The 27,905-nt window shown below is 38.5% G+C and overlaps 1 protein-coding gene across 3 annotated transcripts in view; it reads right to left on the bottom strand.

Annotated features, from left to right (window-relative positions):
* The window catches only part of jak2b (Janus kinase 2b), a 268,366-nt gene that overhangs the window by 116,461 nt on the left and 124,000 nt on the right, over positions 1 to 27,905 (bottom strand). For 2 of the 3 annotated variants that reach the window (XM_059974879.1, XM_059974881.1), the window contains exon 2: positions 5,748 to 5,990. In XM_059974879.1, the coding sequence (XP_059830862.1) occupies positions 5,748 to 5,964 (217 nt within the window). In that variant the 5' untranslated portion in view covers positions 5,965 to 5,990. Of the gene's footprint in view, positions 1 to 5,747; positions 5,991 to 23,861; positions 24,107 to 27,905 lie in introns of those variants that run through there. The other variant, XM_059974880.1, reaches the window with a different exon arrangement.

Below are 27,905 nucleotides of genomic sequence, written 5' to 3'. Positions count from 1 at the left end.
GTAAGTATAAAGTGAGCAGAGCAGGGGGCTAAGCACACACACACACACACACACACACACACCCTTAAGGTGCACCTATGCTAATGGAGATTGTTGAGGAGATGTTGTTGCCAATCTGAACTGAATGAGGTCTGTAAGTGAGGAAATAGAGGATCCAGTTGCACAAGAAGGTATTGAATCAAGGTCTTGAATCATATTCATTAGTTTTGAGGGGATGATAGTATTGAATACTCAGCTGTGGTTTTAATAAAGATCATCCTGATGGATGCATCTTTGCTGCCCAGATTTTCTATGATTGAGCGAAGAACTAATGGTGTGGCATCTGCTGTGGACCTGGTGCTCCATTAGGCAAATTGAAGCAGATTCAAGTCACTTCTCAGGCAGGAGTTTATATATTTCACCACCCAACCTTTCAAAACACTTTATCGTAGTGGATGCTATAGGTATTGAGGCAGGTTACCACTAATCATAGAACTCGTTATTGACTGTTGGAGGAAGAAACCGGAAGTTCATGAGCCAGTATTCATCAAAAAGAAGACACAATAGCACCTTTGCTTTTTTAGACGTTTGCAAAGATTTGGCATGTCTCCGAAAAATTAGACAAACTTCTATAGATGCACAGTGGAGAGTATCCTAACTGGTTGCATCATGGCCTGGTAAGGAAAAACCAATGCCCGGAATGGAAAAAGATACAGAAAGTGGTGGATGCAGCCCAGTCCATCACAGGCAAAGCCCTCACACCATTGAGTTTGTTTACTTAGAACACTGCCACAAGAGACAGCATCTATTATCAAAATGTTGGCTGAGAAGGATTTAAAATATGGAAGAAAGCATTGAAACATAGAAGCCTAGCAATCTACAGCACATTGCAGGACCTGCAGCACACAATGTTGTGCTAACCCTAACCTACTCTAGAAGTTGCCTAGAATTTCCCTACTGCATAGCCCTCTATTTTTTTAAGCTCCATGTACCTATCTAAGAGTCTCTTAGAAGACCTATTGTATCAGCCTCTATCATTTTTGCCTGAGGTGCATTCCACACACCCACCACTCTCTGTGTGAAAAACTCACCTCCGATATCCCCCTTGTACCTACTTACAAGCACCTTAAAACTATGCCTTTTTGTGGTAGCCATTTCAGCCCTGGGAAAAAGCCTCTGGCTATCCACCTGATCAATGCCTCTCATCATTTTATACACCTCTATCAGGTCACCTCTCATCCTCCATCGCTCCAAGGAGGAAATGCCAAGTTCACTCAACCTATTCACACTTCCCAATCTAGGCAACATCCTTGCAAATCTCCTTTGCATTCTCTCTATAGTATCCACATCCTTCCTGTAATGAGGTGACCAGAACTGAACACAATAATAAAGCTCATCTTCAATATATTTTGAGAATTCAAATGTAAATGTGCATTATAATTAACGGCAGGACCCTTAGTAGTGTGGATATGCAGACGAGTCCAGGTCCATAGCTCCAGGAAAGCGGCTACACAGATTGATATGGAGGTTATGGTATATTAGGCCATTTGGCCCATTGAGTTTGCTTTCTCATTCAATCATGGTTGATTCTTTTTTTGCCTTCTCAACCCCTTCCCTGGCCTTCTCCACATAACCTTTGACACCGTGTCCAATCAAGAACCTATCAATTCCTGCCTTAAATACACCCAACAACCTGACATCCACAGCTGCCCATGGTAACAAATTTCACAAATTCACCACCCTCTTGCTAAAGAAATTTCTCTGCATCTGTTTTAAATGGATGCCCCTCTATCCTGAGGCTGTGCTCTCTTGTCCTAGACTCCCCCGCCATGGGAAAACATGCTTTCTACATCTACTTTGTCTAGGCCTTTCAACATTCAAAGGGTTTCAGTGATATCCCCCTTCATTCTTCTAAATTTCAATGAGTACAGACCCAGACTATCAAATGTTCCTTGTATGATAACCCTTTCATTCCTGGAAACATCCTTGTGAACTGCCTCGGACTCTCTCCAATGCCAGCACATCTCTTCTTAGATGAGGAGCCCAAAACTGTTCATAATACTCAAGGTGAGGCCTCGCCTGTGCCTTATAAAGCCTCAGCATCACATCCTTGCTCTTGTATTCTAGACCTCTTGAAATGAATGCTAACATTACATTTGCCTTCCTCACCACCAACTCAACTGGTAACATAACCTTCAGGATATTCTGCACAAGGACTCCCAATCCCTTTGCATCGGAGACGTTTGGATTTTCTTCCTGTTTAGAAATAATCCGCACATTTATTTCTACTACCAAAGTGCATGAGCATACAGTTTCCAACATCATATTTTATTTGCCACTTTCTTGCCCATTCTCCAAATCAGTCTACTTTTTTCTGCAGCCTACCTGTTTCCTCAACATTATCTGCCTCTCGACCAATCTTCGTATCATCAGCAAACTTGGCAACGTAGCCATCTATTCCCTCATCTGAGTCATTGATATACAGCATAAAAAGAAGTGGTCCCAACACGAACCCCTGTGGAACACCGCTAGTGACTTCCACCAACCAGACAAGGATCCTTTTATTCCCATCTGCTGCCTCCTACCAATCAGCCAAAGCTCTAAACATGTTAGTAACTTTCCTGTAATACCATGGGTTCTTAATTTGGTAAGCAGCTTCATGTGTGGAAAGTGAAATGGTGGTACAACTTTATAAAGAACTGAGATGAGATTTTGTAAAAGAAATAAGAAATGAGACCAGTGTCTGTTAATAATCAGGGTCAAGTACCAGTGATATAGGGAAAAGACTGGAGTACTAGGATAATGGTGCAATGTCACGTAATTTTGGGTCCTGCTTCAGGAGAAAAAGGGCTTATAACACAAGTAGATCTTCATTGTAAATGTAATGGTACTGTTGGTGTGAACAAAAATCAGAAATGAGTTCATTGGTTAGCATGTGCTCCAGGCAACTCAATCCCAGTTGCAATGGAGCCTTAAGATTGCTGTATACATTTTACCCCATGGCAGAGTCGATGATAACTGACAGCACAGCCATTGTAGTGGCATTACTTGTCCTTTGTTGTGTGAAGAGACTCAGACAAATACAAATGCTTTGAAGTCGACACAATGATGCTCCTGAACTAAAGATAATTTCTGAATAAGAAGTTATTTGTGAGACGTTCTTTGGTAAGATAGAACATGCAGGTTTATAATTAGGGGAATCTGTGTCTGGCCTGAGTAACATGAACTACTGATCTGCTCTGATTCAGAACAAAGAGACAGTAATTACGAGTTGTCACTTGTGAGAAGAGCAATCCAAATGAAGCTTCAACTGGTTCCAATGGGAAGCCAACACACATTAGTCCTAAAAGTTAGAGCCACTGAGACTGAAACACAACTCATACTGATAAGGAAGGAATATAAGAATGAGGGGCTTTGAATGCAAAGCAGTAAGCACTCCAGAGATTAACTATGGCAAGAAAGACTCACGTGCCGGGGCTAGGTGAAGGTTTAACCATTTGGCCAACGGGAGATGACCACTTTCGGTGTTATAAATTGGAGAAGTGGCCTGAGTGAGTATTGGTACAGAAAGCACAGTACAATTCATGTTGGCCTGGAGTCAACATAGTTATATCATATTTGTTCACAGACAATAACATGCAAGCTTTGATTAATTAAATGTTGTGTTGTGAAATGCCTAATCTAATCAGTTGATGGTAGTCAACAAAAGACCCTCATCATCCAGGCCTGCCCTCTTTTTGCTACTGCCATCGGGCAAGACGTACAAAAGCCTTAGATCCACCAGGTTCAGAAACAGTTATTACACTACATTAGTCAGGATCCTGGGTGACAAGGATAACTTCATTCACCACTACTCTGAACTGCTTCTACAATCTACTTTTATGAATTCCTTAAACTTCTTAGAATGATTTTTATTTGCATAGCTTGTCTTCTTTCGTACTCTGCTTGTTTGTCAATTTTTTTCCTGTTTATGTATAGTTTTTCTTATATTTCTATCGTATTTATTTTCTCCCTAAAAATATCTGCAAGAAAATGAATTTCCAGAGAGTATATCAAAGTACATATATATGTACTTTTGGTAACAAATTTACTTTGAAGTTTGACAATTAAAAGGTAGTTGGACAGGTACATGGGTAGGAAAGGCTGAGGGTGATCGGGACCAAACACAGGCAAATGGCACTTGCTTAGATGGGCATGGGTAAATTGCAGTTCAGGGCCCGCTTCCATGCTGTATATATTACCCTACTGCTCTTCTTTCCAGATAACAAATGGTACACGTGTTAACAAAGTTGTTTTTTTTGGAAAACTTTTTTTTTATTGCGTTTTTAAGTGATAACAGAGTAAAGTACAGAAAAAAATGTATATAACCCTTCCCCCCTCCCTTTAACCCCTCCCCCTAACTTCCCTATATAAAAAAAAGAGAAAGAAAGAAAAAAAAAGAGTGCCTGGTTGTTGGAAGATCCCCACATGCTCCATGGAGTTCGTAATAACTTTAGTATATATATTTATTTCTTTCCCCTAGTAACCAATTGTTTCATCTTCAGAGCACCTATATATTTAGTCCTGTCTTTTGTAAATAAGGGCACCAAATTTTCAGAAATGTTTCATATTTATCTCTTAAATTATAAGTAATTTTTTCTAGTGGAATACAGCCATAAATTTCTTTCTTCCAACAATCTATACTTAAATATGTATCCGATTTCCAAGTAACTGCAATAGCCTTTTTGGCTAACGCCAGTGCAATTTTTATGAATTCTTTCTGATATTTATTTAATTTGGGTTTCGGTTTTATCCCTTCAATATCACCTAGTAAGAGTAATATTGGATTATGAGGAAGTATATATATATATATAAAAATGGGAATCAAAATGGATACGGGAAAAGAAAGAATCTCCTATATTAAAACATTTGATTGACTTATGGAATAAGATAAATGTTGATGATGAGACAAAAAAATCTTTATTAGCAAAGAGATCTTTAATTCAAAATACTTATTCCTTTTACAATGGACAATCAACTTTTATATAATTGGTTTCAAAAAGGGATTAGACATATAGGAGATTGTTTTGAAGGAGGTATATTAATGTCATTTGATCAATTAAAGAATAAATATAAAGCATCAAATAACACTTTTTTTTGTGTTACTTTCAACTAAGGGCTTATTTAAGAGAAAAATTAGGTCAAATAATGTTATTGCCGAAATCTAATGAAATAGAAATTTTAATTCAAAAAGGAAAGATTAAAAAAATTATATCTTTTATGTATAATTTGATTCAAAAACAGGCAATTAAACAAGGAGTCCATAAGACAAGACAAAAATGGGAAAGTGATTTGAATATTAAAAGTGAAGAAACAAATTGGTCAAGACTATGTCTTGATAGTATGACAAATTCAATAAATGTTCGGTTAAGATTAGTGCAATATAATTTTCTACATCAATTATATATAACACCACAAAAAATAAATAAATTAAATCCAAATTTATCTGATCAATGTATCCGATGTAACCAAGAAACTGGTACTTTTTTACATTCTACATGGTCTTGTTCTAAAATTCAACCTTTTTGGACAAATTTAAGACTTTTACTGGAACAAATTACAGGAACAAAGTTGTTCTGAACTTTTACAAAAGTGGAGTATGGAATATCTGCTATCAGTCATTTATGAAAGAGACATTAATAACTTAATCACAGATTAACAGTTTAGTTTCTGCTATTACAGAAACCCAGTGCAAACCAATACAGGAAAAACATCAAAAATGTACTCACCACTGGCTTTGGAAGCAGCTACACAAATCTCTTCTGCAATATATTCACCCAGTGGATAGGTTAAGCAGTTGTTCTCGGGTTTGCTGGGAATAGGATAAAAGCTAACTTTTAGCCCTGTTCCAATTTGCTTTGATGCCCATGGAGCTTGATGCAGGTCCCCATTTTGGAGTGGAGTTGACCCGGTATCCCTATCAGTGACTGTTATGCAGGCCGTCATTTTGTAGTGAGATCCTCACCTCACAACTGCAAACCAAAAATAAGTGAATTAAAAGACATAAAGAGATAAAGCAAAGCCCATGGCAGCATTAATGACACTGAACTTAGTATTTCTGGAATGTTCACCAATATCTTTAACCTGTCACTTCAGCAGTCTGGAGGTATCCACCTTCTTCGATTATAACGGTACCTCAGAAGAACATGGAAACCTGCCTCAATGACTATTGTTCAGTAGCACTTATCAACATCTACTGTGATGAAATGCTTTGAGAGATAGAAACATTTAAATTCATGCCTGAAAAGTGTCTTGGATCCACTCTAATTTGTCCACAGGCACAACAGATCTCAAAAAATAACATTGCATTGGCCCCTCACTCAACCCTGGAACATCTGGACAGTGAGGATACTTGTATCAGGATGCTCTTCAGAGATTACAGCTCAGCATGCAATACTATCATCCCCTCAAATCAATAAACTTCAATACCTCCTTGTGTAACTAGATCCTTGATTTCCTCACTTACAGACACCAGTCAAATTGGACTGGACCACAAGGCTGTGTGCTTAGCACCCTGCTTTACTCACTTTATACTTGAGACCGTCAGGGTAAACAAAGCTCTAATGCAATATTTAATTTTGCTGACAACACCACTGTCATTGGTCAAATCAAAGGTGGTGACGAATCTGTATATATGAGGGGGACTGAAATGCCACAGCAACAACCACTCCCTCAATGTCAGAAAGAGCAAGGAGCTGATTATTAACTTCATGGGGATCAGTGGGGGAGAGGGCCAGCAACTTTAAAGTCTGCAGATGCTGGAAATCCAAAGCAACACACCCAAAATGCGGGAGGAACTCAGCAAGTCAGGCAGCATCTATAGAAATAAATAAATAGTTGATGTTTTGGGCTGAGGCCCTTCTTCAGGACTGAAAAGGAAGGGGGAAAATGGCAGAATAAAAAGGTGGGGGAGGGGAAGAAGGACTAGCTAGAAGGTGATAGGTGAAGCAAGTGGATAGGAAAGTAGGAAGATAAAGGGATGGAGAGGAAGAATCTGATAGAGGAGAGTGGACTATAGAAGAAAGTAAAGAAAGAGGGGACCTAGGGGGAAGTGATAGATAGGGGAGAAGAGGTAAGAAGTCAGAGTTGGGAATAGAAGTGGGGGGAAGGAGGGTTTTTTTTAAACCAGAAGGTCAAATGATATTCATGGGTGTTGCTCTTACACACTGAGGGTGGCCTCATCTTGGCACAAGTGGAGGCCACGGACCAACATACTGGAAGGAGAATAGGAATTGAAATTAAAATTATTCTAAAATAGAAAAACATCCAAAATAATTCTGGCCTCACGTATTTCAAAGGATACTCATCCAGTATAGGCTGCAAAGAAATCATTGGAAATGTCACTGGTCAAATTCTGTGATACAAAACTGACCTGCTCCAGGCTTATAGTTTTCCACAAAATAATATATATTGTCTCTTTTACACACCATTCTTAAGACTACTTTGAAAGGACTTCTTCATTATGTTGTTCCTTCAATTAGTCAAGATTAGGTTAGAGACTAAAATAACAATTCCTTATAAAAGAAGAAATAGAAACAAGAGTTGGGCCCTTCCATCTTGCTCAACACTTCAGTAAAATTGCAGCTGACCCTCCACCTCAAAATTGAATTCCTTCCCAATCCCCACATTACTGAGTGCCCAAAATTCTTACCCTCTCTGCAACTGTATCCACTGTTAGATAACTTCTTACTTCTGAAGAAGATCAAGACCCCTATGAGATTACACTGCTCTGCAACTGGCTAACATGTAATCAGCTTGGCAGAAGCAGGGCTAGTTCAACTAGTTTTTCCTCAACTTCTCCTGGTGGAAAAACTTGCTTGTAATGAGATCAAAGTCTGAGATTTGGACCCAATCCTGAATTGTGCTGCTGACTGGTTTTCTCTGACCAAGAAAAGACTCAATACTTCCTCTGGGTAACTTATTGCTTTAAAAGCAGAGTCATTTCTGATAAAAGTCCCATGCAGTTCAGTCAGCATCCACTCACAATGGTTCTAAGTAACTTCCACTCACAAAGACAGCATGTTTCATTTTCTGCTACTCCATAAGCTGCTGGGGAATAGCCCAGCCACTGAGTTCTCAGAAGGAACCTTGCCATAATTCAACCACAAAAATAAGAGATCTCTGCCACCAAATTAGACTGGTGTTTCATCCATCTCTAAGAACCATAATTTAGAAACTTTTTCCCACAGCAGGTGCTATATGTTCTTATTAGTTGCATACAATATATAGCACAACATCTGGCTAACCAACCAGCCCAGTTTGTCACTGCTTTGCACAAGTCTCCACCAATCCTCCTTCATACAAAGCTATCCCTTTTTCATCTGAAGAAGGGTCTTGGTCCAAAATGTTGACTGTTTGTTCACTTCCATGGGTGCTGCCTGACTTGCTGAGTTCCTCCAGCATTTTGTGTATGTCTCTTTTCCATCTGTTTCTTCCTCCCTTCTTGCTTACCTAAAAATTTCCATTAAAACATTTTTGCTTAATTACCTAAACTTTTCTTTGTGTTAGCAAGTTCCACATTCTCCTCAACCTCAGGATGAACTAACCAGGTAATTTTGAATAGAAAATTATAAACCACAGAATCACTGAAAGGATATACCCCGATAAAAAGTCGAATGAAACTTTATAACCATGCAAGTAAGTTGAAATCATTTGGCCTGATCCCAACTTCCAGACATTTAAAAATACATCTAGGTGCTGGATTTAGGAATAGTGAGTCCAGAACTCTATCATCCACTATCAGTCATGAGATAGAAATATTTTTACCTCATCTCCTCTCTTATTCCTTCTACCAACTGCTTTAAATCTATGCCAAGGGAAATATGTCCTAGCTATTTATTCTATCTAGGTTCCTCTTAATTTTATAAAGCCTGTTCATTTACAAACAATTTAGCAATCCAATCTATTGTCAGTCACAATGGTAACATCCTTACACTTCTCCAATACAATCATGCCTTTTCTGTAAGTGATGATGTTCAATAGCCCACTTTTAGACTATTATCCTATTTTCCTTAAAGTTTCCTCAGATGACATCTGAGCACAAGTATTCAATTGTATATCATACTTAAATATTATTCTATTGAAAATTTGGCTGAGTGGTATAACAACAATCTATCACTTAATAAGACTGAGGATCTGATTGTAGACTTCAGAAGAGGGAAACAAGAGGTCCATAAGCCAGCAATTAACGGAGGATCAGAAGTGGAGAGGGTCAGAAATCTTAAATTCTTGGGTGTCACTATCTCAGCGGACCTGTCCTAGACCCATCATATGAATACAATTGCACCACAGTGCCTCTACTTCCTCAGGAGTCTGCGAAAATGCAGCATATCATCAAAAACTTTCGCAACCTTCTACAGCTGTGTGGTGGATAGTGTGCTGACTGACCACGTTACGGCCTGGTATGGGAACACCAGTGCCTTTGAGCAGAAAATCCCATAAAATGTAGTGGATTTGGTCCAGTACATCACAAGTAAAACCCTCCCAACCACTGAGCATATCTACATGAAACATTGCCATGAAAAAGCAGCATCCATTATCAAAGATCCTCACCACACAAACTGCTGCCATCAGATAGAAGGTACAAGTGCCTCAGTACTCTCAATACCAGGTTCAAGAAAAATTATTACCTCCTCAACCATCAGGCTCTTGAACAAAAGGGATAACTACACACATTTAAGGACTTTATTTCTTGTTACTTCATGCTCATTATTTAATGCATTTGCAGTTTGTTGTCCATTGTTTACATTTACTGTTCTGTGGATTTGCTCAGTATGCCCACAGGAAATGAAAACCTCAGGGTTGTACATGGTGACATGTATGTACTCTGATAATAAATTTTACTTTGAATATTGAACTAATGAGAGCCAAAATGTTGGACCGATAGCTATATTTAGAAAAAAAGCATCTAGTGTCAGAGTTCAATTTGCAGATTTTCTTATTGTTATTAGCCCTTTGTTCTTGCCAACTCCGTCAATGAAATCTCATCTGCTTCTCCACCTTATGTCCACATTCCTGTCTAATTTGATCACTGCTTCTATTATTCCATTATTTCTCATTTTGACACTTTTGTTCACAGCTCCCACAGTAGCTGCGGTTATAAGATATTGAGTAACAGATGATTACATTAGGAGATTATTGGAGAGATTCAGTGGGACAGGCAGCATCTGTGGACAGGGAAGCAAATTTATTATTTCATGTCAATGACCCTTTAGCGGAAGTGGGAGACGTTATATAGTGACTGAGAAATGTTAAGTTAAAAGAAAAAGATGTTATTGCAAAAGGGAAATCCTAACTGTTACTTTTTTTCTTTTGTCTGCTGAGTACTTCCAGCCTATTTTGCTTTATTTCATATTTTCAATTTTATTTTTGCTTTTCAGTTAAAATTGAATTATTGTGAGCAACTAGCAATTAATCAGTGAAACGCCTTTCAGATCCCAAGAAGCTCTAAAGCTTTTTCTAGCTAATGAAGGTGATTTAAAGTAGGAGATTATAAAAAGAAGACTAGAGACCAGAAAAGCCCATTTTATTCGGACTGTGTGGGTGGTTTGCACTCACTGCCAGAAAGATTGTAGAGACAAGAAGCTTGACAATTTTTAAACAGTACTTGGATATGTACCGACAAACTAGGATCTGAGGAACAATAGGGAATACAGACCTGTTTAAATTGGCTTAGACACTGCAAACAGAAACCCAGCTACAGGGTTTTGACACAGAACATCTGCAATTCAGGTCCACTAGCCTTCCACACAAATGTTACTCAGCCTGCTGAGTTCCTCCAGCAGATAGTTCTGATGGAGATTCCAGCTTCTTGTCTCTTAAAAATGTACCATTTGGGAATAATTACAAATGTTTAACAAGCTAGGAAAGGATAATGTGGTTTGCTTCTGTAACATAACATTGCTTATTATGCTGAAACATGGTTCTCAAATAGCCTATTACGTCTATTTCTGGTGAGACTTTGTGTAACTATAGTAAGCCACATTAATAGTTTTTGTGTGTACAAATGATGAGATTTACTTATGTTTATCTACTCATTTCAGAAACAGAAGCATCTGGTTTCAAACAAAACTATGATTAAAACCTTTCCCATCAGGAATCACAGATAACTGCCATATGGAAATAGCAAGCCATAAACACAAGAGATTCTGCAGATATTGGAAATCAGAGTGACACACACAAAATGCTGGAAGAACTTAACAGTTCAGGCAGTATCCACAGAGAGGCATGAACAATCAAAGCTTTGGGCCAAAAGACCTGATGCATGATTTTGGCCCTAAGTGTCAATTCAAAAAAAAGAACAATGTATTTATTCCTGTAGGGAGTTTACATTCATCATTTTCTAATATGTTGCTGAAAAATATTGATAGCTAATTAGTTAAAAAATAATTTTTGTGGAAGGAATGAATTCCAATTGATCACACATATTAGAGGGAGATTGAAAATTTGGCTGAGTGGTGTCATTTCAACAACCTCTCACTCAATGTCAGTGTACTGCGTATGTTACTCAAAATGGCTTCGTTGTTTGTTAAAAGTCAAACTGCTTCTTTGTTGTGCTAACTGGTGAGGGAGCGTTTTTCTTGCAGAGCATTTTCGAAGCTTGTTTAGGTTAAAGTTGCTGATAACGGGGACTGTATTCATTTTTTAATCAATTGGGTTGGATGTTATTTTCTCGTATGTCTGGGAGCTGGGATTGCGCGGTATTTTTGGGAGTCGGGGAGAAGACGGTGAGGAAGGCGGACAGGTGTGGCACTGATGGTCAATCACTGAGGGTGGTCCCAGGTGTGCGGATCATGGAGATCAGAGAAGAGCGAAGTGGTCGGAGGGTCAAGGATTGAGCTCCAACGATGTGCACAAATCGACTGGATTTTGATGAGTTTTAGCGACTTTATTTTCTTTCCCTTCATATATATTGTATTGTTATTAATCACTTAGTTCTAGTAAGATTTATAAACTGTATTCTGTAACTGTACCTGGTGTGAGCTTGATATCATGTGTGTGACTTTGCACTAGCGTGTATTCCACAGCATCCACGTATACAGGAGGCGGGGTTTAGCGGGTGGCTGGAATTTTCCCCTAGACATACACCAGCCTGTCATGTAAGCGTTACGTCAGCAAGACCAAGGAACTGATATTGAGAAATATATCTGACATAACCACTATATATACCTGAAATATAATCACTATTTATTAGCTATTTACTATACTATGTAATCACTTCTAGGAACTGAATATTAGTGTGCATTATTTTACTAGACACATTTTGTTATATGTTGTTTTCACTAGATACTTTGTACTCTCTTAGCTGCATATTATGGCACTTACAGAACACCTGTTTGTTTAGCAGCACTATTAGATGAGATGTATCCCATGTATTACACTCAGCCTTTGTTTAGTAAGAGATAATGGTGGCGGACAGGATGCTGCGAGCAGGAATGTAATGTGAGGGAGGTTGTCTGAAAAACATAATCTTGGCCACGAATAAGGTCCCAATGCGAATGGGTGAAAAATAATGGTGACGCACCGAGAGCTAGGCAAGAGCGATTGATTAGTTAATATATAGATGATATGCAATTATAAATTGATTGGGTATGTTGATGAAACCGGAATGTAACTGAGATAAGAAATTACTATAAAGAATGCTGTACACGGGAGCTCGGTGGGCTTTCGGTGACAAGTTCATTGATTGCCTCAGCCTTTGTTTGCAAATAAAGGTTTAAACTTCTTGAAGAATTGTCTGCATCTCCTGGTCATTTCAAGTAACCACGACACTGATTACTGACTTCAGGAGGAGGAATTCAGAGATCCATGAGCCAGTCCTCAAAGGATCAGAGGTGGAGAGGTTCAGCAACTTTAAATTCCTTGTTGTTTTTATTTTGGAGGACCTGTCGTACCCAGCACTTAAGTGCAATTACGAAGAAAGCACGGTAACTCCTCTACTTCCTTAGGAGTTTGCGAAGATTCGGCATGACACCCAGAACTTTGACAAACCTCTACAGATGTGCAGCGGAAAGCATATTTACTGGTTACATTGCAGCTTGGTATGGAAACACCAATGCTCTTGAATGGAAAATCCCACATAAAGTAACAGATATTGCCTAGTCCATCACAGGTTAAGCCATCCCGAGCATTAAACACAGCTACATAAATCACTGTCGCAGGAAAACAGCATCCATCATCAGGGACCCCCACACAGGACATGCTCTCTTCTTGCTGCTGCCATCAGGAAGGCGGTACAGGAGTCTCAGGACTCACACCGCCAGATTCAGGAACAGTTACTCAACCATCAGGCTCTTGAACCAAAGGGGTAACTTCACTTGTCCCATCATTGAAATGTTCCCACAACCAATTAACTCACTTTCGTGGACTCTCCATCTGATGTTCTCGACATTTATTGTTTGTTTATTTATTTCTTTTTGTATTTGCACAGTTTGTTGTCTTTTGCATGCTGATTGAATGCTCAAATTGATGGGCTCTTTCATAGATTCTACTATGGTTATTAATCTGTAGATTAATTGAGTATGCCTGCAAGAAAATTAATCACAGGATTGTATATGTACTTTGATAATAAATTTACTTTGAACTTAGAACCATTTTTTACAATTTGAAACCCCAAGTCAGAAATGTTAAAATCACATCAACATACACTCCATCTGCAAAAATTTGCTCCTTTGAATTCTGAGGGAGAGAGACAGAGTATAATGTGCTGTCACTATTGGAACTAATGCCTGTGGATGAATTGCTACACAGTTGTGGGAAAATGCAAGACTCTAGAAAAAAGTGACTTTGGATTCATGGTTATCAAAGTTTTCAATTAGTGAGGTTTCCTCATTTCATGTAACGATACAAAATACTGGGCTCATGTAGCCTGCTAGACCATTCATTTTAGGTGATCTAGTCTGTTCCTTGTAAAGCACCTCCTGAGATCTAATTAATCTGGTCTTTCGCTGTATTACTGCAAACTGCTGCTCGTACCAATCCAATTCCCATTTGTATGCCCTAATTGACTTTTCTTTCATCCCCTACAGACTGCATACTTCACATCATCTTTATTCTGCAGAAGCTAAGATGCCTGGATCTTTTGACCAAAAATCCTGTTTTTTGCTACTTTAGATGCACTTGAATCTCTAATTACCCTCTCCAGTGCCTGCGCTATCAAGAATTTATCAATATGTACACCGAAGTCCCTCTGTAGTGTCATTAACACTGTTCTATTTTGTTTATATAATTTCTCCTCTTCTGCTGAAGTGTGCTCAATATTTCTTTATTTTAAATTTCCTCTTCAACTTGAGTGCTATTCTCATAACCATGTCCTTTTGCAGTCCATGATTGTTCTTCTTACCCGCTATTAGGTAAATCTCTGCTGTTAGCTGTGCAGATACAAAATACCAAATGTTTGATCATTCTAGTTAATGTTATTCAAAACTACCAATACAGAACAAATTATTACAAGTGCAGTATGATTCTGGGAGTGAAAATAATGAGAACACAGAAAAGATCAGGCAGCATCTAAGGAAAGAGAAACAGAAGGAACATTTCAAGTCAATGATATTTCAACAATTCCACTCAAGGGTCACTGATCGGAAATGCTAACACACTTTCTTCCTCCAGATCATCGTTTAGTGTCCCTTACAATTCTTTTAGATTTCCAGCATCTGGAGTTTCTCACTTTTCAATTTTTTTCAGGACAGCATTGTCCTAAGTGGCTTGTCAAAGTCCAACCCTACATCCCCGAAGCTATATAGGCCAAAACCCTGTACTGTGGATACAATGGATTATAGCAACATGGATGAGCTCCAATCGTACCATGGACTTTGTGGACAATGGAGGCAGGAGGTCATCAATGGCTTTTGCTTCACTGGTGGCATAGGCCCAAGAAGATTGTCCTCAGTGAGGAAATAGACGCAGAGACGGGGTTGACGCTAGCAATGCAAGACGAAAAATAGGATTGGAGCAGAATTAATGCTGCTGGGTATGCTATAAGAATGCATGGACATTAAGGGCCTATTTCCATATGCACACAGATGCTGGAAATCCAGAGTAACACACATAAAATGCTAGACAAACTCAGCAGGTCAGGAAGCATCAGTGTAGAGGGATGAACGGTTGATCCTCTGGGTTGAGACTCTTCATCAGGACTTGGCCCAAGGCGTTGATTGTTCATTCCTTTCTTTTGATGCTGCCTGATCTTCTGAGTTCCTCCTGCATTTTGCATGTGTTACTCTGGATTTCCAACATCTGCAGAATCTCTTGTGCTTATGATTTGCTATTTCCATATAGCAGCTCTCTGTGACACCTGATGGGAAATCTTTTATTCATAGTTTTGTTTGGAACTAGATGCTTCCATCTCTGCGATGAGTAGATGAACAACTGTAATCTCATCATTTGTACACACACAAATCATTAATGTGGCTTACTGTAGTTACACAAAGTCCTACCAAAAATGGAAGTGATTTGGATGTTAAATAGGCAATTTGATACTGTCAAGCTTGTTAAGCAATATACAGTACATCAGAATTAAGTTATTTTGAGGGTTCATTTTATAAGCCCAAGACATTTCAAACGGTATCTATGCAAAAGCAATTCAGCCAGTTCCATTCCTCTGCCTTCTGCCCACTGGCTGCATATTCGTTTTTTCTAAAACATGCCAGCTTCCTTCTAAATTCTGCGAGTGAACCTGCTTCCACTATTACTCCTGGTCCCATGCATTTGTTGTATTTTTTTTTCTTACATTAATTATGGTTCTCATGTAAATCTCCTTCAAACCATGAGCTGTACTTCTTGAAATCCACTGTGCAGCAAGTCAGCATCATGAAGGAAAAATATAATCAAGGTTTCAAATTTTCTGCTGTGTGCTTCTGACTACAACTTAAAACTGAAGAGATTTCAATTAGATTGAGGAAAATGGAGAGAAAGGAAACTGTGGGAGGAAAACAATAAATGGCACTGTGGAATGTACATGGATTGTGTGAAGTAACACTTGCTGAATATAAAAATTAATTGTAACATAAATGATCAATGAAATAATGAAGCGGCATAAGGAGTCAGTATCAAAGGATATATTCAACATACAAATACGTCCAGTCCAGACAGTGAGCACATTAGATGATCCACTTGAAAGGAGGTTCCATTTTCATAAAAAGTGTAAACCAAAGCTTCATTTACCTGTTCAGGTAGATGAAGATCCCAAGCCACTGGAAGGCTGGCCTACAACATTAACAGTTAGTCAGTAGGTGGCTATGTCCGCTCCCAGAAGAGCATTCCTGTATTCCCCTTTGTTTATTTCTCAATAACTAACCTAGATTTCTCATTCCATTTAAGCTTTCAGCGCAGGATTTAAGAGGAAATATGAGCAACCAGCAAAATGCCCACACGGTCATGAATAAAATGTGCAAACTTCACATGAAACTACCCAGTCAGCAATAAATCTAGTTTCCTTATGCTATGAGTGGGGCTGCTCTAACTGGAGCACCATCAAACTGCCACGTAAAATCGCTGCACCCTGCATTCCTGCTAACAAGGGAAACAATACTGCTTAAACAGATATACAGGTAGTTGATTTTGTTGTCTTTTCTGCGACTGTAATTGCTCGTAAACTAGAAGCAATAGACAGCATTTTTCTCAGCGACATCCTGAGGACAAAAACTCCAGGAGAATGTAATCACTTTGTGAGCTTAATATTAATTGTGTAAAAAGTTAAAGCTGATTAATGTTACCATTGGTTCTTAAGTGATCCATTTATATTTTACTTAAAAGCCTGCTCTTCCTGATTGTCATAGGACTTGTATCAGCAGCTGCCAGAAGCATCCTCAATTTACTTCAGATATTAGCTGGTTTTCACGATTCATTAACAGATCTACAGCGCTGCCTTCTTATTTCCAGAGCCAATGGGCAGGGTCTTGAAAGCGTAAAACATCACAATGTGCTATAGAAATTGAAATGAAATTACATTTAACTTGATGTATTCAATATACTTCCAGTTCTATAGATCTTGCCTGAATTTTATTTCAAACCCGTGCTAGTCAGGATACGCCCCTTTGTAAAATAAACCTTGATTTTTAACAAATTCTCTCCCTTCTGTATCCAAACCATGTTCAGAAAACTGGAATTACAGTTATCTAGCCAAACTAGATCTTCCCAATAAACTGTGGCACGATTGCTTTCTGAACCAGTATTTTAAGACTGTTCCTCTCTCTATAAGTTTTCTGTTATGTTTCATTTTGCTATTGTTCCAAGAACATTCTCTTTTTTTTGAAAACTTCCCAAGCTAAAACAAAAATCTCAACTATGTACTTCCCCACATTATTATTAATGATCATTTTACCCTTGTCATTACTGTAGCAGTTACTTGAAAACAAACCAAAACCATTCAGAAGCCAAACATGTTGGGGGAGTTTGACTCTGTGTGAAGCGCTCCAGAAATAATGAAGTTCTAAGTTGAAGAATTATACTTGATCCTTTATTAAGAAACCAGCAAAGATGAGCAATCTTGTAACGATAAAAAAATGAAACTAAAACTAGTGATATAATTTAATAACAAAGTTAGCTGTGAAGAATTGATAATATGTGGCCTATAATTAACTGCATCCGTCCGATTGGGTCCATCATTCTCCCTCCCTCTCGGAGGACCACAAGGTATGTTTCTCCGTGTAAACTAGAAGCTTCAAAGGGTGCGTACTCTTTTGAACTGGTGCCTGGATCAACTGATGATTCCACTGGTGATAGCACAGGACAGTTAACATCTTAGTTCAAGTGTATTTTCAATTCTTTTGTTCTGGACACCAGTGACTACCAGGAGTAGTCTGGTTGGCAACCAGGAATAGACCGGTGACAGCGTGGTGAGACAGCGGACAGCCAGGAAAGACTGGCACCCGGGGTGCTGGGCTGGAAACTTACTAAGTGGGCCCACTTGTCGGATGGTGGCAGTACTTACGTGCCTTCCCTTCTACAACAGGGTCTCAAACTCCTGCAGGAGGGTGCACAATAAACTATAAGAAGCTGGTTTCCTGAGTTTTATTCAGATTCGACTTTAACAGCTGCACTAAGCGTATTTAAGTGTTCTAATTAGCATTAAGCACATTCAGAAAATTAACTTAGACATCAGCAGTCAACAAAAAAAATAATTCCCACAGCCTATCCCCTCCCTGCTCTAACCAGACTAAACTGAACTAAGACAAAGCATGAATATAAAACTATACTCTTCACTTCTACCACAGCCCAACCCACATGAGATTACCCATGATAAATCTGCAACAAAATAAAATACAGACAGAAAACAGATACATGGTTCCTACATATACCATTACAAGATCACTCTCATTTTTTGCCATTCAATTTTCACAACTTATTAGTATCTCTTGCTCTAATCTGCAAAAATGCGAATTCTGCTGAAGCCTTGAAATATTCCCACTCAACGGCAGCATTGCATTTCACTGAGAGAAAATATTTTTTAAATGCAAATAAAAGTATAAGACGCTTTTTAGCTAACTGCTGAAGACAGAGTTTACTGCAGTTGGAAATCCAAAATAAAAACTGAAAATACTGAAAACACTCATACTGTTTGAGTGTTAACTCGTGTTTTTCTTTCCATAGATTACTCCTAAATTGATTATAGCCCAAGTTATACTGTATGGAAACAGAATCAGAAACCAGGTTTAGCATCACTGGCAAATATCATAAAATTTGCTACTTTGCGACAGCAAAACAGTGAAATACATAATAAAAATCTACAAATTACTATATAAAACAGATGACTATAAAGTGATCTCAATTAATTACAAATATAACACACAAAATAATTGATTGCATAAGTATTCACCCCCTTAATATGACACACAAAATCATATTACCATGTAACAATTACAGCACGGAAACAGGCCAACTCGGCCCTTCTAGTCCATGCCGAACGCTTACTCTCACCTAGTCCCACTGACCCGCACTCAGCCCATAACCCTCGATTCCTTTCCTGTCCATATACCTATCCAATTTTTCTTTAAATGACAATACCGAACCTGCCTCTACCACTTCTACTGGAAGCTCAATCCACACAGCTACCACTCTGAGTAAAGAAGTTCCCCCTCGTGTTACCCTTAAACTTTTGCCCCCTAACTCTCAACTCATGTCCTCTTGTTTGAATCTCCCCTACTCAATGGAAAAAGCCTATCTACGTCAACTCTATCTATCCCCCTCATAATTTTAAATACCTCTATCAAGTCCCCCCTCAACCTTCTACGCCCCTAACTTGTTCAACCTTGTAACTTAGGTGCTGAAACCCAGGTAACATTCTAATAAATCATCTCTGTACTCTCTCTATTTTGTTGAAATCTTTCCTATAATTCGGTGACCAGAACTGTACACAATACTCCAAATTCTGCCTTACCAATGCCTAGTATAATTTTAACATTACATCCCAACTCCTATACTCAATGCTCTGATTTATAAAGGCCAACATACCAAAAGCTTTCTTCACTACCCTATCCACATGAGATGCCACCTTCAGGGAACTATGCACCATTATTCCTAGATCACTCTGTTCTACTGCATACTTCAAAGCCCTACCATTTACCATGTATGTCCTATTTGGATTATTCCTACCAAAATGTAGCACCTCAAACTTATCAGCATTAAAGTCCATCTGCCATCATTCAGCCCACTATTCTAACTGGCCTAAATCTCTCTGCAAACTTTGAAAACTTACTTCATTATCCACAACGCCACCTCCCTGAGTATCAACTGCATACTTACTAATCCAGTTTACCACCCCATCATCCAGATCATTAATGTAAATGACAAACAACATTGGACCCAGTACAGATCCCTGAGACACACCACTAGTCACCGGCCTCCAACTTGAAAAGGTGGAACAGCATGCACCCTGCTGAGTAAGGATCTTTGTATTTTAACTCAGGAAAATTTCCTTGACAGACTTAATAAATTCAACCATGTCCATGCCATTTACATTCTGGGTGAGCCAGTAGGTACTTCAAAATTTCTCACTTACAATATTATTCTTACAACTATAACCAATTTCTCTGCACACCCTGTGAAGAAGAGCACGTGGTGAACGCACTCCTTACATGCAGGCATTTACACATGTAGACACACAAACGTTGTCTTGTCATTCTGCTGTTGCTGCATTGAGTGTGTGCACTTCAATGTCTTCAATATTCTAATAATGGTCCCAACGTGTTGGCTTGATGGTGCCTTCCCACCATACACTTTGGAATATTCCATTTCTTTAGTAATGGGGATGTGTAAATGGACATATATTGCTTGTATACTGTATTTAAGGTAGATTCTGTTGTTTATTTTGTAATATGATTGCAGCTACATTGTGGGCTGCAACATGTTCTAATTCACATGCAGTCTTAAGTTTACTTTGTGGGTAATCAAAGATGATATGTCCCAGTGCCGATTTAATGGAGCTCTTTGCCATCAGTAGAAGGAAGGAAGGAAGGAAGGAAGGGAGGGAGGGGGGGGGGGGGGGGAAGAAGGGTGGGAGAGAGAATTCTATGGAACTATTTATTGTGTTTTGTGGTAGATATCTTCTAAATATTGGCAGTTTTCTTTTTGCTATTTTCACTAATTTTTGTAAATTTGTTTTGTGACGTACCTAATAACCACCCTTGCACTAAAGTACTAACTGATTCCAGCCATTTTTCTGTTTGGTTATAATGCAATCCTCAAGCTCCCGCTAACTATTGTGGGGTCTATTATAGAGGTTCCATGACAGTGACCCTCCCTTGTTTGTTTCTATGTTCTACCCACATGGTCTCGTCAGATAATCCCCAAAGAATGTCATTGCTTGTTACATGCTTCTTTATCAAAAATGCTACACTCCCTCCTCACTTATCGGTACCTCTCTCACACCTGTAGCATCCATATCATGGAATATGAAGTTGTCAACCCTTTTCTCAGCCACGTTTCTTATGTTTATAACACCTTCATCAATCCATACTCTGAGTTTGTGTGTCTTAGCTGTTAAATCTCAAGCACTGAAAAAAATATAGTTTAACTGAGTATTGCTTTCTCTGCCTTCACTGGGTCCCTGGTTTTCCTGATTACCAGACTGGCTTTCACTGACTGCTGCTTTATCCCATGACATCCTCCTGCTCAGAGTCCCATCCACCTGTCACTCTAGTTTAAATACTTCTGTGTAGCATTAACAAATCTCCCTGCAAGGATATTAGCTCCCCCTCTGATTCAAATTCAACCTGTCCCTCTTGTACAGGTTACTCTACCTCAGAAGAGATCCTAGTGATCCATGAGCCTGAATCCCTGCTCTCTGCACCAGTTCTTCAGCTATGAATTCACCTGGCCTATCGTTCTATTTTTGACCTCGCCAGCATATTGCACTGGTAGTTAACTGGATATTACTAGCCTTGAGGTCCTGCATCTTACCTTCTTACATAACACTCAATACTCATTCTGCAGGAACTTGTCCCTTGTTTTAGCTACACTATTTTGTACCAACAAGTTCAATGACCCCTGGCTATTCACCCACCCCCTCAAGAATTTTCTGCAGATTCTTCTGTGCCCACAGAATCTCCTGTCTGTCTCCATCATTATCGAGTTTTCTATCACTATCATCCTGACTGATTACATCCTTACACTCGGGAGGCTGAAGAACATCCACCTCAACAGTATCCAAGGGGTTATATTGGTTAGTGAAAGAAACATCTGAGGGGAATGAACAGAAATGATATTTTGCTTTCAAAGATTCTTAAACAGTTTTGAAAAAGTGTTAAGACAAATATGTTTAACGTTGCAGTGGAAGGAATTGGATGGAGAGAATTATGGGAATGTCTGTGATAGGATGCTGACTAATGTTGTTAAACTATTACATTAAAAGCTACAGTTGCAGACAGAAATGAAAAACAGTGTGTTCATGCGTGTATGTAGAGTGAGCGAGAAATTCAGTCCCAATGCTTGTAATGTGCCCGAATGGAAGATGACAAGATGTTCTTAAGTTGGAAGTTTTAAAGTTTGTAAGAATAAATTTAAATGAACTCTTCACACAAGTTAGATTTTGGAGTGTGAAAATTTAAAGAAATGCAGATGCCAAAACAAAACAGAAAATGTCAGAAATATTCAGCAATTCAGGCAGAATCTGTGGGAAGGGAAACAAAATTAATGATTCAGGCCTGAGACTTTTCACCAAAACTCAAAATGTATTCATGCACACCAGAGTCCCAAAAATATCAGCGTGGTACCGATCAGATCATCTGCTTAAGTTATACTGAATAAGTGATACAAGTTTGCTAGGATATTAAAGAGATAACTCCTTCCTTCTTCCTGAAAAAGTATCACAAAACCTTTTACAGAAAGCTGGGGGGGGGGGGGGGGGGGACCTTGACTTCATCCAAAATAAAGCACTTTCAATGTTGTGACACTCATTAAATATAGTTCTAGATTTAAAGCTCAGATTCTTGCTGTCAAGGGCAGCATGACGATGCAGCACAGTCTATGGTTTCTACAGATGTTACGGTTTCCTGCAAAATCCCAAAGACATGCTTACAAATTAATTAGACACTGAATATTACCACTTAACAAACAGAATCAAAGTGGAGTGGATGGGTAAGAGCTGCAGAGATAAAAGCATGTATAAGAAGCGGGCATATGTTGCTGATGGGATTTCTCTGCCGGAAGCTTTCATGAACACAATGTAAATAAATACAGTAAATCTTTGAAGTGTGACATGAATCTAAAACCCTCTTATTATGAGGCATAGCACCTCATACCTTGCTATAGGGCATCAATGACACTACCTTCAGACAGCTCCACACTTTACAACTAAAAAACATCTTCAGATGAAATTATCAGCATAGTATTTTGAATTTTCATTGGCTCATGACAATAATGTACCCTGGACTAAATTGCTATTCAACAAGGCTGCATTTTTGAACTACAGCAGGTTGTGTGTTACGTTACTCAGTGCAAATTAGCAGCTACACTGGAGTGTGACATTTCAAGTACAACAGGAAATATAAGTGATACTTCTAAGAAATGTGCATCAAAACACAGGTTTACTGATTTACAGCTGATTTTAAATGAGTGAAGACTTGTAAAAGTTTTATTCATCTTCCGAGTGCAGCGATGAATGATGGTTATGAAAAGAAACTTGAGAGTAAATAAAGAATTTGTGTGGATCATGCAAGACAATAAAAAGATTGGCATGAATCTACAATAGTGTTTGAATACTCCCAGGAAGCAAAGCAATTACAGGTAAGCAGCTAGCACCCTCAGTGTAGCATTTTTATCCCTTCAGATATAAATAATTAACATCCATTATATACTTTTTAAGTCCTGTGTGAAAGGGATAGAGCTTCAACAAACAAAAGAGGAAGCAAAATGGTAGTCATTGCAGAACCATTATCAGTGTAATTTCGCCCATTATTCAGGCTTATTCCCCTGCAAAATAGTTAACTGAGTGAAGTAGGTGGCATCATAGCTGACCTTTGCTTCCTGTAGGATTACTAGCCAGAAAACATATTCAGCAAATTGCAAAACAAATTATAAAGTTTTAAAGCCAGAAAGGAGAAAGTTAGTTTAATATTAACAAGACAGTGCAACTCAAGTTCCTACTTGTTCCTATAACATTTGACTAAATGAAAATGAAACTCCATATTCAAACAAAACCCTTAAATATTTTAGATTTAAATTTATTAATTTGATTAATATACAGTAGAGAGAGCAGATAAAAATTCAGTTGGATGTCTGATATGGAGAATGCAAAAACTGAATCAGTTTAGCAACAAACCAAATTTCGTAAGTTTTACATAAACAAAACCAACATTACAAATGATAAAATTAAAAGAAAGTAATTGACAGATGGCAAAACTCACATTAGCCAAAATTCAAGCTTCTGCATTTGAAGTCATACGCTGTTTTGCAAACTAGAATTTCCACCCATTTGTGTTCGTTGGCCAATGCTTTGATATAGAACTGGAAACATACAGTTTGTCTGTACATTTAAGCATTTAATAATTTGCTTTGGTAGTCAGGGCTATATTCAGCATGCTGGAAGAAAATACAGCTCTAAAACTGTGGTAAACAACCAACCCTCTGCTCATTATCAGTCTATAACATTCGTCCGTCCGTCGAGATTAGAGAGCTGGAACAGCAGTAGCTGGTCTCCTCCCCTTCCTTTAACCGACCTCTCGAAAAGGATAACTGGTTAAAGCATTTTTCAAGTATATTTTTAACCTCTGCCTAATCTTGTTTGTTTTGTTATGAGTATTTTACCACTGATGAAATTCATGAATTCCAGTTTTCTTGTTCTAAAATTATTGACGTGTTTTAGGTATCAATATGCTGAAACTTACAAAATGATTAACCTTTCAGTTTAATCTGCAGTGAATCGAAGGATGGATGTGAAATGAAAAGGTCAAGCAAGAGGAGACGTGCAAGTATAAGAACTCAACCTCAAATCTGACTCAGAGACATTTTACAGTAAAGATGGATGTCTCCAACTTGTGCCCAGAAACTGGCTGAGAGAATATTCATTTTGGAGGAATTAATAGAGAATAGCATGTGATGTTGGCACATTGTGCTGTGTCTGCAGCACAAATCCTGTTGAAACTGTCCATCTTGAGATACTTCACCAGGCACTTCCTGCCACAATTCACACGGATACTAATGTCATTTTCCGGTTCTTTTGTGTATATTATGATGTCATAAGTAAATGCAGCACATTTTACTTGCTCAACAGCGAAAATGGTTGTACAAACTGTAACTTACAACCCAGGATATTATTCAACAAGTAGCAATCAAATCACACTGAAAGCAGTGAGATGTGACCAAGTCAGTGAGAGGACATCACTGGGATATTGTTTAATAAAGCAGATACTGTTTAAAAATAAGGAATCATTCACTTAAGACAGAATTGAGGTGCTTTTTTTCTTGCAGGGGTTTGTGAGTCTATGGAACTCTCTTCGAGTCACAGAATAATAATGGATGGAAAAACGCCATTAGGTCAAACTTATCCATGATGACTGACCACGCTGCTCCCAATAGCCGGTGTTTGTCCTATGCCCATGTAATTATCCAAACATCTTTTAAATGATATTATTGTATCTGCCCCAAACAGTTTCTCTGTCAGCTCAATCTTTATATGTATCACTCCTTGTGAAGTTGCCCCTCAGGTTCTTTTTCAATCCTTTATCTCTTACCTTAACCATATGCTGTGTCATTTTCCTTCCCTTTACCTAGAAAGGAAAGAAACTATTCACCTCGTTTGTACCCCTTCATGGTTTTACAGAACTCAAAGAAGGTCACCCTTCAACCTTCTATATTCAAAGGAATAAAGACATTGCCTACCCAATTTCTCCCTCTCACTGGCAACACCTTTGTAAATCTTTCAGCATACTGCTTATTTTAATGATGTATCTCCAAAGAAGGACAACTAAAACTGTACACATCAGGTGAGATCTCACCAGCATCATCTACAACTGTAACATAATATCCCAACTCCTATACTTAGTCCAGAGACTGATGAAGGGCAGCATGTCAAATGCCTTCTTTACCAGTCACTCACCACTTTCAGCAAATTATGACCCTTCCGGCTCCCAGCTCCCGCACCTAACTGACCAAGATTCTCCTGTAAATTCTGATAACGTTCTTCACTATCGATGATATTGCCTAGTATCATACAAAATATAAGCTTATAACCATTCCTTGTAGATTCACATTGTTATTTATTTATATAAATAATTTCAAAGTCCCAGTACTGACTCATGTGGCACCGCACTAGTCACAGGCCCCCAGACCAAGAAACCGATTTTGACAGTCACTCTCTGCTTTCTACTACTAAGTATCAATTATAAATCCAATTAGCTATCTCTCCTTGGATCCCATACAACCTTTCAGACAAGCCTTGCTAACATCCCACCATCTACGAGATTCATGAGACATTGTTTCCCATGCACAAAGCCGTGCTGACTGTCCCTAGTAAGATTTTGTTTATCAAAATGCTGATAGACCCTGTCAGAATTAACTCATGTCAGACTCACCGGCTTATTGTTCCTTGGCTTGTCTTTGTTGCTTTTGTAAATAATGGTGTAACATTTGCAAGTCTCCAATCTTCTGGAACATTACCTATGGCTGAAGATGAGGCAAAGGCCTCCCCAATTTCTGCCCTAATTTCCCTCAAGGTCTGAGGATACACATGATCGGGTCCTTGGATTTATCTACTTTAAGGCTACAAATACCTCTTCCCTAGTAATTCATATGTCGTCCAAGAGATTATTACTCATTTCTCTCATTTGTTTAACATCTGTCATTTTCTCCACTGTAAAATCTAATGAGAAATATTCATCAAAATACTCACCCATCTCCACAGAAACAAACATAATATTTACGGTAACCTATTCTCTCCATAGACACCCTTTCACTCTTAATACATCTATAGAAACACTAGAAAATCTCCATAACCTTGCTTGCCAGATCCACTGCACCCCTTTTTTTGCTGATTTCCCTATTAAGTGTACTCCAACACATTACAGTCATAGGGATTCACTTGCTCTTGATTGCCTAACCCAGTGTTTTTCCGGATGAGAGCCTCAGTATCACATGTTAGCCAGCTTACTCTAAACTTACCAGCCTTTCCCTTCATTCTTGTTATAGCATTTCAAAAGCTTTCAAAAGCCTCCCAATTGCCAAACATCCTTTTACCAACAGTCTCACTCAATCCACCTCTGCAATATCTTACTTAATACCTCCAAAATTGTACTCCAAAACACGAGCAATCCAATTTCCATACATAAATGCACAAATACCCACAAATTCGTGATCACACATATTTGGGAAGGGAAACTGCCATTCTACGAGATGTAACTAGGAACTTGCTCATTAAATCCTACACTTTTCCAGAGTTTAGCTCATTTTGAGGGTGCCCAGGCAAGTCCATACTTCATACTCTTGAGTACTGGGAAAAGTTAATGCTAACTGACTGAAACGGAGAAAAGCACTTGTCTCAATAAATAACATTTACTCTTCTGTAGAGTACAAACATGTAACAATTACACCAGGCGCACAAGAGCTGCAGCTCCTCAGAGAACAGTGACCAGAGGCAGTATGTAGTGAGACTGCCAGCAAAGACAGGCTAATAGTAGGACAGAATTGCAGTCAATGGGATGAGTTGCAATGTAAAGGAGGGTCAAAATTGAAAAGGGTTATGAATACAGGACTGAAAGTGATATATTTAAATGCATGCAGTATATGGAATAACGTAGATGATCTTGTAACACAGTTAGAGATTAGCAGGTATGATGCTGTGGGCATCGCTAAGTCCTGGCTGAAAGGATTGAAAAATTTTGTGAATTAAAAAAAACCCTACTAAGCAAGTGAATAGGGATTTTTTTAAAATTCACAAAAATTTTCAATCCTTAAAATAATTTCTTCTTTTTTGAGGCATTGTAAGTGTTGTTACTTCAATGTACTTGTGCTATTTTTGAATAATAATAATAATTAAAAGATTTGAAAAGAGAAGAGTCCTGGCTGAAAGAAGATTATAGTTGGGAGCTTAACATCTAAGAATACATATTATATCAAAAGGACAGGTTAGCAGAGGGAATGTGGTGGTTCTGCTGGTAAAAAAAATGGAATCAAAAAGAGGTCTTTAAAGAGAGGTCACATAGGATCGGAAGATGTAGAATCCATATGGGTAGAGTTAAGAAACTACAAGGTTAAAAAGATCCTGATGGGAGGGAAGTACAGGCCTCCAAATTGTAGCCAGGATGAGGACTACAAATTACAACAGCAGATAGAAAAGGCATGCAAGAGCACAACGTTACAATACTTGTGGGCGGATTTCAATAAGCAGGTGTATTGGGAAAATCAGGTTGATGCTGGATCCCAAGAGAGACAATTTGTAGAATGCCTACAGGATG

The sequence above is a fragment of the Hypanus sabinus genome, chromosome 7 (assembly GCF_030144855.1).
Source record: "Hypanus sabinus isolate sHypSab1 chromosome 7, sHypSab1.hap1, whole genome shotgun sequence".
NCBI lineage: Eukaryota > Metazoa > Chordata > Chondrichthyes > Myliobatiformes > Dasyatidae > Hypanus > Hypanus sabinus.
Note: the sequence above shows the minus strand (reverse complement) of the source record. Positions and strands in the feature narration are given on the sequence as shown.